This window comes from Meles meles, chromosome 1, assembly GCF_922984935.1.
Source record: "Meles meles chromosome 1, mMelMel3.1 paternal haplotype, whole genome shotgun sequence".
In the NCBI taxonomy this organism is placed as follows: domain Eukaryota; kingdom Metazoa; phylum Chordata; class Mammalia; order Carnivora; family Mustelidae; genus Meles; species Meles meles.
Window position 1 is genome coordinate 138008062 of NC_060066.1, and position 13658 is coordinate 138021719.

At 34.8% G+C, this 13658-nt stretch overlaps 1 protein-coding gene across 5 annotated transcripts in view; it reads left to right on the plus strand.

Moving 5' to 3' along the window:
* The window catches only part of GLMN (glomulin, FKBP associated protein), a 35008-nt gene extending 21403 nt beyond the window's left edge, over positions 1 to 13605 (plus strand). For 4 of the 5 annotated variants that reach the window (XM_046000653.1, XM_046000669.1, XM_046000643.1 and 1 more), the window contains 10 exons: positions 564 to 594; positions 699 to 788; positions 2129 to 2170; positions 2620 to 2693; positions 3810 to 3894; positions 4389 to 4498; positions 5197 to 5260; positions 12547 to 12670; positions 13272 to 13354; positions 13455 to 13605. In XM_046000653.1, the coding sequence (XP_045856609.1) occupies positions 564 to 594; positions 699 to 788; positions 2129 to 2170; positions 2620 to 2693; positions 3810 to 3894; positions 4389 to 4498; positions 5197 to 5260; positions 12547 to 12670; positions 13272 to 13354; positions 13455 to 13571 (820 nt within the window). In that variant the 3' untranslated portion in view covers positions 13572 to 13605. Of the gene's footprint in view, positions 1 to 563; positions 595 to 698; positions 789 to 2128; positions 2171 to 2619; positions 2694 to 3809; positions 3895 to 4388; positions 4499 to 5196; positions 5261 to 12546; positions 12671 to 13271; positions 13355 to 13454 lie in introns of those variants that run through there. The other variant, XR_006817786.1, reaches the window with a different exon arrangement.
* The last annotated feature ends 53 nt before the right edge of the window (positions 13606 to 13658 follow it).

The window sequence follows — 13658 nt, forward strand, 5'->3', positions numbered from 1 at the left end:
TTAGTCTATTATAATCATACGAGAGTATCTATTGATTTGAATCTTAAGTTCTATATTCTTAAGATTTCCAAACTATTTAGTCATTAAACAAAAACACTTTTGACTCCTTGCATGGTTAGAATAAGAACTTAGGCCTTAGATAATATTTTTTGCCACACAGCTTAAATATTTAGAGATTATACACCTTTAAAAAAATACTATCACAAATGGAAAGCATTTACTTCTTATTTGAAAAGATTTTACAGATTAGTCAACTGGAATACATAGTATATCATGTATAATTGGTTTCTTAGCACTTGTTGTTGAAGATCTGTTGGTTGGTTACTAGGAAAGAAGCCCTGAGAGGGCAGACTGTGGTCAGATTTGGGTGTCAGTAACCAAGTCATAAGATAATCAAACATGGATTAAGAATTTTGACTAAGTTCTTCAACAGAATTTTTCCTTAATGATACATATTTTTAAAGTCTTTAAATTTCAATTTTTGCTTTATTTTTCCTAAAATGAGGAATCATTCTTAAACAGTTTAGAAAACCATGTTGATAAATTTTAATATTCTCTTCCAGAACAGAAGAGTCTGTTTTCTCCAAAGGAGTGGTAAGATTTGTTTGCATCCATTGTAATATACACACAGCCATTGTCAATAAATATAGCTGTTGATTTTGCTATATATGTATCTCTGCATATATTTTAACCTGTAGGATTTGTTGGAGAATGGTTTATTGAGAATAGAAGACAACAGTCTACTTCACCAGTACTTAGAAATCAAGAGCTTTCTTACTGTACCTCAGGTAAGTAAAATGTGTATTCTAATTTTGACATAGCCCCTTCTTTTTCTAAATTTAAGTAAAGGTCTTTTCAGACTCCTCCCCTACTTCCTTCTCCATATCCTTTGGAAACTCTGGTGCCATGTTTCCAGTAAAACTTGGTGTGATGGTGGAAGTGTTTTAGCTTTGACACAGTATGGAAGCCACTAGCCATACTGAGCACTTGAAATGTGGCTAAAGTTGATTAAGGAACTGAATTTTTAATTTAATTTAAATTAATTTAAACTTAAATAGCTATATGTGGCTAATGACTATCACAGTTGATAGCATAACACCTAGTGCAAAAACATAATTTCCTTCTTTAACACTTTGTTTCTGTAGGGATGTTTCTATAGGAACTTTGGAAATGAAGTTCCTTTACTTGTAACTCAAGTCTTAAGGACTCCATCAAGGCATGCATGGACTCATTACTAGAAAGACATTTTGCTTTTTCCTCCTGTGATTTTATTTTACTTCATACTACTTATTAGTTATCATAGCCAAGTGGGTCTTCAGATGTTGATGTATAAACATGTTTTTCCACTATTTAAATAAATAGAAAAACACGACTATTGTTAATAAACACTTATTGTTTTTAATGAATTGATTATATATTTTTGCATGTCTGATTTCATTTTTTGCCACTCTAGACAGAATTGTAAATTATAGTTGACTTCTAAATTTACACTTTGTAACACCCCACTCAGTTTTAATTACAAAATGGATCCTTTGATGTAACAGTGGAATGAAAGGCTCAGGAAGGGGCACCTGGGTGCTCAGTTGGCTTTTAGCTCAGGTCATGAACTCAGGCTCCTGGGATGGATCCCCACATCTGGCTTCCTGCTCAGTGTGGAGTCTGCTTGTCCCTCTCCCTCTGCCCCCATCCCCAACCTCTGCCTCAAGCCATGTTCCACTCTCTCTCCCTTCAAATAAATAAAATCGTAAAAATAAATAAATAAATAAGAATAAAGAGGCTCAGGGAAAAAATTACGTAATTTTTATTTTTTTAAGATTTATTTATTTATTTATTTGACAGACAGAGATCACAAGTAGGCAGAGAGGCAGGCAGAGAAAGAGGAAGGGAAGCAGGCTCCCTGCCGAGCAGAGAGCCCGATGAGGGCGGGGGTTCAATCTCAGGACCCTGGGATCATGACCGGAGCCGAAGACAGAGACTTTAACCCACTGAGCCACCCAGGTGCCCAAAATTTACTTAATTTTAAAATCTCCTATCTTCACTTACAAAATTTTAGTATCCACCATTGATACTATAGTTGTCTATTGTCAGTATAATCTATTAACATCTGGATTTTATTTTTTATTTCCAGGGCTTAGTCAAAGTAATGACACTTTGCCCCATTGAGACATTGGTATGTAAATGTTTTGGGACTAAATAATAATGAATTACAGTGAGCAAATTTAATGAATAATTTATATTTGACTCTTGAGCATGGGGATTAGGGATGCTAACCTCCAGCACAGTCAAAAAGCCACATAAAACTTTTGACTCCCTAAAGACTTAACTACTAGTAGCCTCCTATTGACCAGAAACCTTACTGATAACAAAATAGTTGATTAACATGTAGTTTGTATGTTAGATGTACTGTATACTATATGCATATAATAAAGTAAGCTAGAGAAAAGAAAATGTTAAGAACATTAAAAGAAAAAAACCACAAGGAAAAGAACATTTACAGTACTATACTGTATCTGTTGAAAAAATCCACTTATAAGTGGACCTACACATTGCAAACTCCTGGTATTCAAGATTCAACTATAATCTTCACCTTATGTAACAATATTATTTGTTTTATTTTAGAGAAAAAAGAGTTTAGCTATGCTTCAACTGTATATTAACAAGTTGGATTCACAAGGCAAATATACATTATTTAGGTAGGTATCAATGGTTGTCAAGTGTGTAGCTGATTAAACACCGAATAAATGCTATTTAATTATACCAGGTTATAGTAATTAAGTATGTTTTACATTTAAGTCGACTCTATTTGGAAGTCTTATTATAATAAATTCTCTTATCCCTATAGGTAGAGAAGGGTTAGTCAAATTTTATGGGTACATATTACATGAATTAATAGTATTTCATTTTAACTAATTGAAATATTCTAAAATTTACTGTAAGTTAATAGAGTTTATTAATAGTGCTGTTTAAGGGGGAAAAGATTCTAGCAACTTTCTGAGTTAAAGAGCAGCAGACCTTTGTGTAAAGCAAATGCAGACTTTATGCATCACATAGTCTCTGTTGCAACTACTCAACTTTGTCTTTGTAGTGGGGGGGGGTGGATGTGTTCCAATAAAACAAAACAGGCACCAGGCTGAATTTGGCCAGCAGACCTAGTTGGTTGACATACCTGGTAGTAAATAAAAATGAGTTAAAAATAGATTTGGGCAACATCAAAGTGCCAAGAACTCTTTTTTAAGGATTGGCCAATGTTAGCACCCTTGATCCCATCTTCACTTCTATTAATAAGACTTAGACCAGGTTTATGAAATTTTTTTTTTCCATTTTATTTAAGGTTTATGAAATTTTAATTTGATACTTAGGTCTTATACCAGCTTTCCTGTTCTTATCTACTTATATTCCTACCAGGAGATCCCCCTTTTTAAAGCCAGTCATACTGAGTTTCCTTTTGTCGTAATTAAGTTAGTCTAACAAGACTAGTCTACTTTCACAGGGAGTAATTTGGGGAGTTTTTAGGCTATTTTACTAGTGTCCATTTTTGCCGTGTCAAATCATGCAACTGTACGCACAAAAGATTCACATTTGGTTTAATAGAAATTTATTGTTGGAAATCTCCAGTTAAAATAGAATTTGCTGGTTAGAGCCAAGAACCACAAGTGACTTGGTAATTGGTTGATCACCTTGCTCTCTTCACTGATTGTTTTATTTCTAGAAATAACACATGGCCCATTTGAATTTGTAAAATTTTCATCATCATTTAAGTATAATGCAGTTGAAGATAAATTCAAATGTATTAAAATTTTGCTTTTAAGGTGCTTATTGAATACAAGTAATCATTCAGGTGTGGAGGCTTTCATTATTCAGAATATCAAAAATCAAATTGATGTGTCATTAAAGGTAAGAGCATAGATAAGGTGTTCATTATCTTTTTTACTTTGTAGGCTATCTTGATTCATTTGTAGAATACATTAATGTGGACTTTTTCCTATGGACTTTTTCTATATCTAGTATTAGGGCACATTTTTTCACTATTTCTACTTTTTTAAAACCTGGATTTTGAAATTTTGTTAACTGTATATTGAAATAGTACTAATTCTTTGAGCTGAGACTATGACTTCATTTTGCTCTATACTTCTGAAGTATTATTGCAAATTTAAGTCTACTCTGTTTATGAATAGTAATTCTATACTGAAAACAGAAAGAGTATTTCAGTGCTTTCAAACTGGCATCTTGTTCCTAGTGTCTAGAAAAGTGTGAAAGAATGGAAATGAAAGGTTAAAAAGTATTTTTTAAATGTGTAATTTTTTTTTATAGTATGAAGGCATTAGAAGAACATGAGTTAATCAACTATTATTTAAAACCCTTCCCAATTTTTTTTTTTGCTTTTTCAGAGAACACATAACAACAAATGGTTTACAGGCCCACAGCTGATTTCACTTCTAGATTTGGTACTCTTTCTCCCAGAGGGTGCTGAAACAGATTTACTCCAAAACTCAGATAGGTAAGGTAACCATTACCAATATGTGATAGTAAATTCACAATAAAATGTGAAACCCCTGCTTAGCGAACATAAACAGATAAGATGTATTTTCCTGTTACTTTATGAACTATGGCTATTTCATAAAACTACATAAAGATTTTCATATTTAGGTAATCAGATGCTATGTGAAAACAAAATTAAAAATTCCTCTTTCCAAAAGTATGACTAACAGAATGATTTTATACCTGTGATGTGCCCTGCATAATATACAAGTCATAGAGATTTGCAACTATAGCATTGGTGACTAAAAATTAAGAATTTCATGTATATAACATTTGGTTTGGGTTTTATTGTTTTGTTTTCTAGGACATCTAATTTTACTAGTAAATTTTACTTTCTTACTTTTTACTAATTTTACTTTTAGTCTACTAGCATGGATGATGAGCAGTGGTTGTAAGCTTTTATAAAAGGAATCTTAAAATTCAGGCAGTAAGAGATGTTACTTTCAAATATGAAAGATAACAATTTTCACAATTGCATTTTGTGAACAGAACAAGAGTGATAATTACTACTCCAAAAGATTTGTTAAGAGGAGTAATTTCTAATGGCAAACACAATTGTAAAAATATACCCTAAGTTTTAACTTATTTTATTCATTGAAATTGCTGATTATATAAAACTGTACTATAAGTAACAGATGATATATTTTTAATTAACAGGATAATGGCTTCATTAAATTTATTGAGATATTTGGTTATCAAAGATAATGAAAAAGACAATCAAGTAAGTGAGTTTTTTTAAAAAAGAAACAGTATATTCAAAGTGCACAAGCCAGTATTTAATATCTTACCCAGCTACAAAGGCTAGGAGAAGTACCAGCAGTTACTCTAAAACCTGAACTCCCAGGAGCCCTTACCACCCACACCCAGCTTCCCTTTCCTTTTCTTATTGAACCTCTGCCATCTTGCTGCAAGCATTATATGTAGATATGTTGGATATGTTAGATATACGTTATGTTATATGTGATGTTAGGTATGTAGATATGTTGGATATGTTAGATATACATAGATATGTTGCAGGTCCTGAGTTAACTAAATTTTTGGAGTGTGCAGAAGTTTGGGTGTCTTTGTTTAATTGCCTCCACCTGTAAGTCATGATTTATGTCTAAGCTGTCTAAAATAAAATCAGCTGATAATTTGATATCCCCTCACCAGATATGACTAATTTGAAGCATTTTCAGCACTAAAACTGAAATCTGTTAATATCACCTTCTGGATAATGTGTGGGAAGTTTATTGTTTTTTTCTTAATAGTGCATCATTAGAGGTATTCAGTGAAGACAAAACTATTTGAGGGAAATTTGTCATACAGTAAAATTAGATTTGCTTTTTATCTTTTCCTTTCTTTCTACCTATTTTCTATTCTAATAGTTGCTTTCCCATAATGTGTCATCTCTATTAATTATAACTGAATCACATATGTAGTTAATCTGTTTTTCGGGTTTTTTTTCTTTTAAGAAAATAATTTAAAAATGAAAATATTTTTCATGGGGCTTGAGCTTACCACCCTGAAGTCAAGCAGACCTGAGCTGAATCAGAAGTTCGGACACTTAACAGACTGAGGCACCCAGGAGCCCCTGACTTTTATATAAGGATGCCAAAGAGCTTTTTCTTAAAGATTTTATTTATTTATTTCACAGAGAGAGATCACAAGTAGTCGGGGCGGGGGGGGAGCAGGCTCTCTGCCGAGCAGAGAGCCCAATGTGGGGCTTGATCCTAGGACCCTGAGATATGACCTGAGCCAAAGACAGAGGCTTAACCCACTGAGCCACCCAGGCATTCCGATGCCAAAGAGCTTTTTAAAAGAAAATTTAATCATGATTTGGAATGAAAAGTTTATAAGAAAAGTAGCAGTTTCCTTCCCTTTTGACTGAATTTAGTAGATTCAGTGAACTGACCTTCTGTTTATCCCTCTTCAGTCAAAAATAGTTATTTGCTATTATTGACTAGTGCTTATTCTTCCCCAGCATCTTATTGTGAAGTTTTTTAAACATACAACCAAGTTGAAGATAATTTTACAGTGATCCCTCACTGATTTACCCACCACCAAGATGCTACCATTAACATTTTAGTCTACTTTTATCATATATCCATCTTGCTACCGTCTGTTTACCAGTGTCTTATTTGTAAACTACTAAGAGCATACTTTCCCCTAAATATTTCAGTAAACAGTTAAATATGTCTGTAGTTTTTCTGAGATAAAATTTACATGAAATGCATAGATTTTAAGTGTGTATCTCTGAGTTTCAACAAATGGATAGATCTGTTATCCAAATCTTTATCAAATACAAAACACTGGTACCCTGTGTCCTTTTCAACTTTTTTATTTTTTAATTTTTTTAGATAATGTAGGCATTGAAAGGACCTTTAACTTGCACAAAGGCACATACCTAGTAAGTGGTAGAGATAGCTATGACTTCAGGCAATGGCCAGAACCTTTGAATCACAAAGTATATCCTGACCCCTAAAGGAGCTTCTGGTAAAAAATAGAAAAGATGGTAGGTGAAATTCAACAACAGTGGAGGCCCTGAGGCTTTAGGAAGGTGTCCTTGGAGTAAGGTATGAGTTTACCTTTTTAGTAATCTGGAAAGGCTGTACCTATAAATGATCTGATTTGCCTGACAGAGAGAAAAAGAATCTTTTTGATTAAGAGTGATTAATTTATTAGGTAAAGAACACACTGCTACAGGGGCAGCAAATGGGACTCTGCCCAGAGAGGGAAGGCAGAGCAGTTTAGGATTGTGGAGTATCTCCTATTATATCCACATATACATCACTTATATTTGGCTTGAACATTGTATGGTAAAGAAAAGGATATAACCAGTTTATAAGATTGTTTTCTTTTTTTTTTTTTTTAAGATTTTATTTATTTATTTGACAGAGATCACAATTAGGCAGAGAGGCAGGCAGAGAGAGAGAGAGGGAGGGAAGCAGGCTCCCTGCTGAGCAGAGAGCCCGATGCGGGACTCGATCCCAGGACCCTGAGATCATGACCTGAGCCGAAGGCAGCGGCTCAACCCACTGAGCCACCCAGGCGCCCCAAGATTGTTTTCTTATTTAATGGTTTAAAAAAATTTCTTAGGGAGGTGCCTGTGTGGCTCAGTCTGTTGAGCAATTGTCTTCAGCCCAGGTTGGATTGAGCCCCAAGTGTAGGGAGCCTACTTCTCCCACTCTCCCCTGCTTGTGCTCTCTCACTCTCTTTATCTCAAATAAATAAACTCTTTAAAAAAAAATTTCTTGGAAATCAAATATTCCAAAGTATTACTGTGCAAGTTATCGTATGAATTCTTATACTGAGGAGATTGGGGAAAAAATGAGTGCAAGATGGCAACATATATTTGAGACATCTTAAGAACCTGTTTGTTCATCACAGAAACATTTCTCCCAAGACAGATACATGAAAGGTAAATCTGTTTGCTATGGTTAATCAAAAAAATGACAGCTTCTGAGTTTTATAAAGTTTGATTAAAGAAGAAACAAAATGATACCCTAGTGAGGCTGAATTATGGGTAGTTTTATTCAAAGACTCCTACTAGTACTTTTGTTTGTTTTAAGATTTGAGAGAGAGTGGGAGCACAGAGAGGGGCAGAAGGAGAGAGAGAGAATCTCCACCCTATTCCTTGCTGAGGAGGGAGCCTGCAACAGGACCCTGAGATCATGACCTGAAATCAAGAGTCAGGTGCTCAGGGCACCTGGCTGGCTCAGGTGGTTAAACATCTGCCTTTAGCTCAGGTCATGATCTTGGAGTCTTGGGATCAAGCGCTGCATCGGGCTCCCAGCTCGGTGGGAATCTGCTTCTCCCACTGCTTCCTCTGCAGTGCTCTCTCACTCACTCTTTCTCCCAAATAAATAAATTCTAAAAAAAAAAAGTCAGATGCTCAACCGAGTAAGCCAACAACCAGGCACCCTCTACCAGTACCTATTTTTGACGAATTAAGCATGCTGAGAGGTGAACTAGTCAGTTGAAAAGCTGAGAAGGAATCAGAAGATATACAGGGAAATTAAAACAGGATCATTTAAGTACAAAACAAAGTGATTCATAATTGAATAATAATCCATTTCTTTTCCTGCTATTTTGGGTGGCTGTGAGCTGATTTAATCTTTTCAAAAGTCATTTTCCTTTTCATCCTATTTCTCTTCACCCTATTATCTCTGCATAAGTTATAGGTACCTTCTCCCGCACTTCAGCTTCACAAAACTGTTCTTGAACCTCTATCTGTACTGGTAAAACCAACTTAGTTTTTATACCTAGTGTTCTGTTTGGTATCTTTATTTATTTATTTTGATAAGTATCTTTAAATGTTAGTTGTTTTGAATTACAGTAATTTATTCTAATACATGGCCCATAATAATTTTATCACTCATCTTCTATCCTATCTACTTATATACTTTCCCATCTGCCTGCTTACCCATTTTTGCCCTAAACTGATATTGTAGTATGTTGATTGAAAGTAGGGTCAAGGGAAGCCATGGGAGATTATAAAGGCCACAAGTATCAGGAATTTTTAAAAACTGAGTTATGTAATGTATGTAGATTTGCTTTTCATTTAGGAAAAAAACTATAATATCTGGCATATATATACATGTATATATAATTCATATCGTCCATATTTTGGGTTTTCATTTATTGAAACATATGCTTTGTATATTATTTGCAGAGCCAGATGACTTCAGTGATACACATTCCTTATTATTACAGTATTAATAATGGAAACAATAGAAGTTCTGTAGCATTACTTCATAAATAAGAATCCTTTCCAAATGAGGAGGAGGGAAACTGGGTGTTATACATTTCCTTCTTTTATTTCTTCATTATCATGATTGACTATCCTTTGCGAGGCCCCTGTCTGTTTTAGCAACAAATTTCATTAGGTTTCAGAATAACTTAGTCTTCCTTTTTTTTTAAAGATTTTATTTATTTGACAGAGTGAGAGAGATCACAAGTAGGCAGAGAGGCAGGCGGGTGGAGGGTGGGGGGCAGCAAGCAGGTCCCTGCTGAGCAGAGACCTGATGCAGGGCTTGATCCCAGCCGAAGGGGCAGGACCCGAGCCAAGGGCAGAGGCTTAACCCACAAGAGCCACCCAGGCGCCCCTAGTCTTCCTTTTTTTGAGACAGACTTCAATGGTGCATTTTGAATTATATAGGTAAGCTTTAAAACTGAAAAAACTTTCATTACTACATAAGTGAGTCTACTTGGGAAAAATTAAAAGCAAACATTTGTGAAAACTTCACATTTTATTTTTATCCTTATAACTACTTTTTTTGATTCTTGAGTTACTTTTTCTAGACACTGAGGATAAATCTTAAAATGATTTTCTTTGTAGTATTTTTTAAAGATCTAGTAAACTTATTATAAGAGAAAATTTATTTCTACAGCTTCTACACTCCTACATGCTTCTAAAATTATTACAGTTCATCATATGGAAGATTTGTAGAATTATACTGAATAGAATGCACAGCAGATTTTCTGTAACCTAATTTTGCCACAATTTTATTGCCTTGCAAGTTTTAGGATTATGGGCCATATATTAAATTATTGTCATTAAAAACAACTAAGCTCTGGGGCGCCTGGGTGGCTCAGTGGGTTAAAGCCTCTGCCTTCAGCTCAGGTCATGATTCCCAGGGTCCTGGGATCGAGCCCCGCATGGGGCTCTCTGCTCCGCAGGGAGCCTGCTTCCCCCTCTCTCTCTGCCTGCCTCTCTGCCTACTTGTGATCTCTCTGTCAAATAGATAAATAAAATCTTTAAAAAACAACAACAACAACAACAACTAAGCTCTTAGGTTGCCTGGGTGCCTCAGTCAGTCAAGACTCCAACTCTTGGTTTGGCTCAGGTCATAATCTAAGGGTCATGAGATCAAACCCCTCACTGGGCTCCATACTCAGCACAGAGTCTCACTGAAATTCTCTCTCCCTCTCCCTCTGCTCCTTCCCTCTTGCCTACTCTCTCCCTCTCTTCTCTAAAATAAATAAAATCTTTAAAAAACAAAAACAAGGGACACCTGGGTGGATCAGTCAATTAAGCATCTGTCTTCAGCTCAGGTCATGATCTCAAAGTCCTAGGATTGAACCCTGAGTTTGGCTCCCTGCTGCTCAGGGGGTAGTCTGCTTCTCCCTCTGCCTGCTCTTCCCCCTCCCCCACTCATGCTTGCTCTCTCTTTCTCAAATAAATAAAATACTTATTTAGTAGCCATATCTGAATATTTAAAATGTGAATTAAAATTTTTTTTAATTAAAAATTCAGTTTTTCCAAGATGGGACTGGGGAGGGAGATAAACCATTAGAGACTCTTAATCTCAGGAAACAAACTGAGGGTTGTTGGGGGGTGGGGGGCAGGGATAGGGTGGCTGGGTTATAGACATTACAGAGGGTATGTGCTATGGTGAGTGCTGTGAATTGTGTAAGACTGATTCCAGACTTGTACCCTTGAAGCAAAAAATACATTATATGTTAATTAAACAGATAAATTCATATCGTGAAAAAAAATTCAGTTTCTCATTGGCATTGGATGTGGCCATTTTAGATCTTTGTAACTTCACATATATTCCTAATGAGAATCACCTGGGTATTTGTTCTTTTATGCATATAAATGCAAATTCCTGGGTTTAGCCCTAAATCTACTCAGTCTCCAAGTAAAGCACAGAAATCTACATTTTTAACTAACACAGTGAAGTTTGAGAACCTCTATATAATTATGAATAAAATCTATTTTATGAGATGTTTGTATACAAGGTAAAAAATATTAACTATTTAAAACTGAATAATTAAAAGTTGATTACAAAATAGGTTTTCAAGTGGTCCACTTCTAGTTAAGGATAATTGGGTTCCTAAGTTTCCCTTTTTTTACCTAAGATATTTTCCTTTGTAAAGAGTACCTGTTAACTTAATAATACTACTGAATTTTCTCTTTCCTCTTCTGTCTCCTCCTTCTCTCTCTTTATCCCCAATTCTCTCTCCTTCTTTCCCTCTCCCCTACCTCCAGCCCCTCCCCTCCCATTTTCCTTTCTTCCTAATAAAATTAAGACTTTATGACACTCTTCCTTTAAGTATATAGGAGGAAATACTCTTGGAATAAAAGCTTAAAATATGGATGACAGAATAACCCTAAGCTGTTTTAGGTAAAATCTCTGTCTACATTGATCACCAGAAAGTTCATAACAAATTTGTGTTAGAAATATTTCCATCAGGGTGCTTGGGTGGCTCAGTCAGTTAAGCATCTGCCTTTGGCTCAGGTTGTGATGTCAGGGTCCTGGGATCAAGCCCCACATTGAGCTCCCTGCTCAGCAGGGAGTCTGATTCTCCTTCTCCCTCTGTAATCTCTCTTGCTTTCTCTCCCTCTCAAATAAATAATATCTTTAAAAAAAAAAAAAATAGGGGTGCTGGGTGGCTCAGTCAGTTAAGCAGCTGTCTTCGGCTCAGATCGTGATCCCAGGATCCTGGGATCAAGCCCCGCATCGGGCTCCCTGCTCAGGGAGAAGCCTGCTTCTCCCTCTTCCTCTGTCTGTTGCTCCCCCTACTTGTGCTCTCTCTGTCAAATAAATAAAATCTTAAAAAAAAAAGAAAAAAAGAAAAATGTTTCCATCAAGAGGGAAGGGAAGGAATCCTCTAAAACTAGATCTATAACAGGGATATCAATTGAAAGGTCATGAGTTGAAGGAATATATAATGTCATTATAGAGATGGTTTTTACAGGAAAAGAAATGTCTCATCATATGGATTATTCTCAAATAATTTTCTCATGAATGAAACTTTAAAAGTTACAGATCTCAAAGTTAGGAGCTGTCCAAATGGTGTATTAATGAGTACGCTGTCCAAAGTACATTTTTGTTATTATTGGTATTCACATAAAATAACCAGATGTAATAATGAATGTATTAAACAGGAAACTATCTTGAAAGGCAAGGATCAGATTTTATTTTTGTTTCTCTAACTCTTAACATGTGTTTAATAATAGTAGGCAATCAAGAAATGTTGAGCCAAATAACTAATTCTTTCATTAATTCTTCTGAATAGACTGGATTATGGACAGAACTTGGAAAGATTGAGAATAATTTCTTAAAGCCACTCCATACAGGACTTAATATGTCAAAAGCACATTATGAAGCAGAAATTAAAAACAGCCAAGAAAATAGCCAAGGTTGGTAATGTGCAATTTTGTTTTTCGTTAGGTCTAAAAATTAGTCAACTTTTAGAACTGTCAGTTATATTCAAAATAAAGAACTTTTTCATCTCATACTTGTTTATTTTCTAACAAACAAGGAAACATGACAGCTAAGTTATTTTATTTATAATTAAAATTATTTTTAGCAGATCTATAAGCCAGGTAACACTGAAATTAGGTTAACAAAGATTTAAACCAAATTGAAGCATATTCTGGTTTAAAACCAGATTAAAATCAAATTCTGATTAAGAATCTAATTATACTACAAGTATTTCTGTTTGGATATTACACTAACTTGGGTATGGCTCTGTCCATCCTCACCCTCAAGTAAATCTATGCAAATTACAAAAAAGAATCTTAGATCCAGAATTATGTTTTAAAATCAGCAAACAATTCTATATTAATCTTTTGCTCTTTTCTGTATAGCTATGGGGTATTTCTTAAAGGCATTACTAGAATTTTTTTTTACTGTAATGGGTATAATAATGAAAGTAGCTTATAAATTCATTATTGAAATCTGGGAGTTGTTTTTAATGGTTAAATGTGACACCTGATTTTTTTTTTTCTTCTCTTACAGAAGTCCAAAAGTCTAAAGATCTTTGTTCTGTAACTGTAGGTGGAGAAGAGATCCCTAATATGCCTCCTGAAATGCAGCTTAAGGTAGATCTGAAATTTTCCTAACCTATATCCAGCTGAAGACTTTTGTTTTTTTGCTCTAACAGCAACATTAATATAATACTAATTTACCTTGGCCCTGCAGGTCCTACATTCAGCTCTTTTCACATTTGATTTGATTGAAAGTGTTCTGGCTCGAGTAGAAGAACTCATTGAAATAAAAACAAAGTCTACCCCTGAAGAAAATATTGGGATAAAGTGAAACTTCCATTTCCTAAATAAAAACTAGTAAAATACTTTATTTTCCATTATGATTATTTAATACCTTTATAAAGACTTTTCTGTAAAA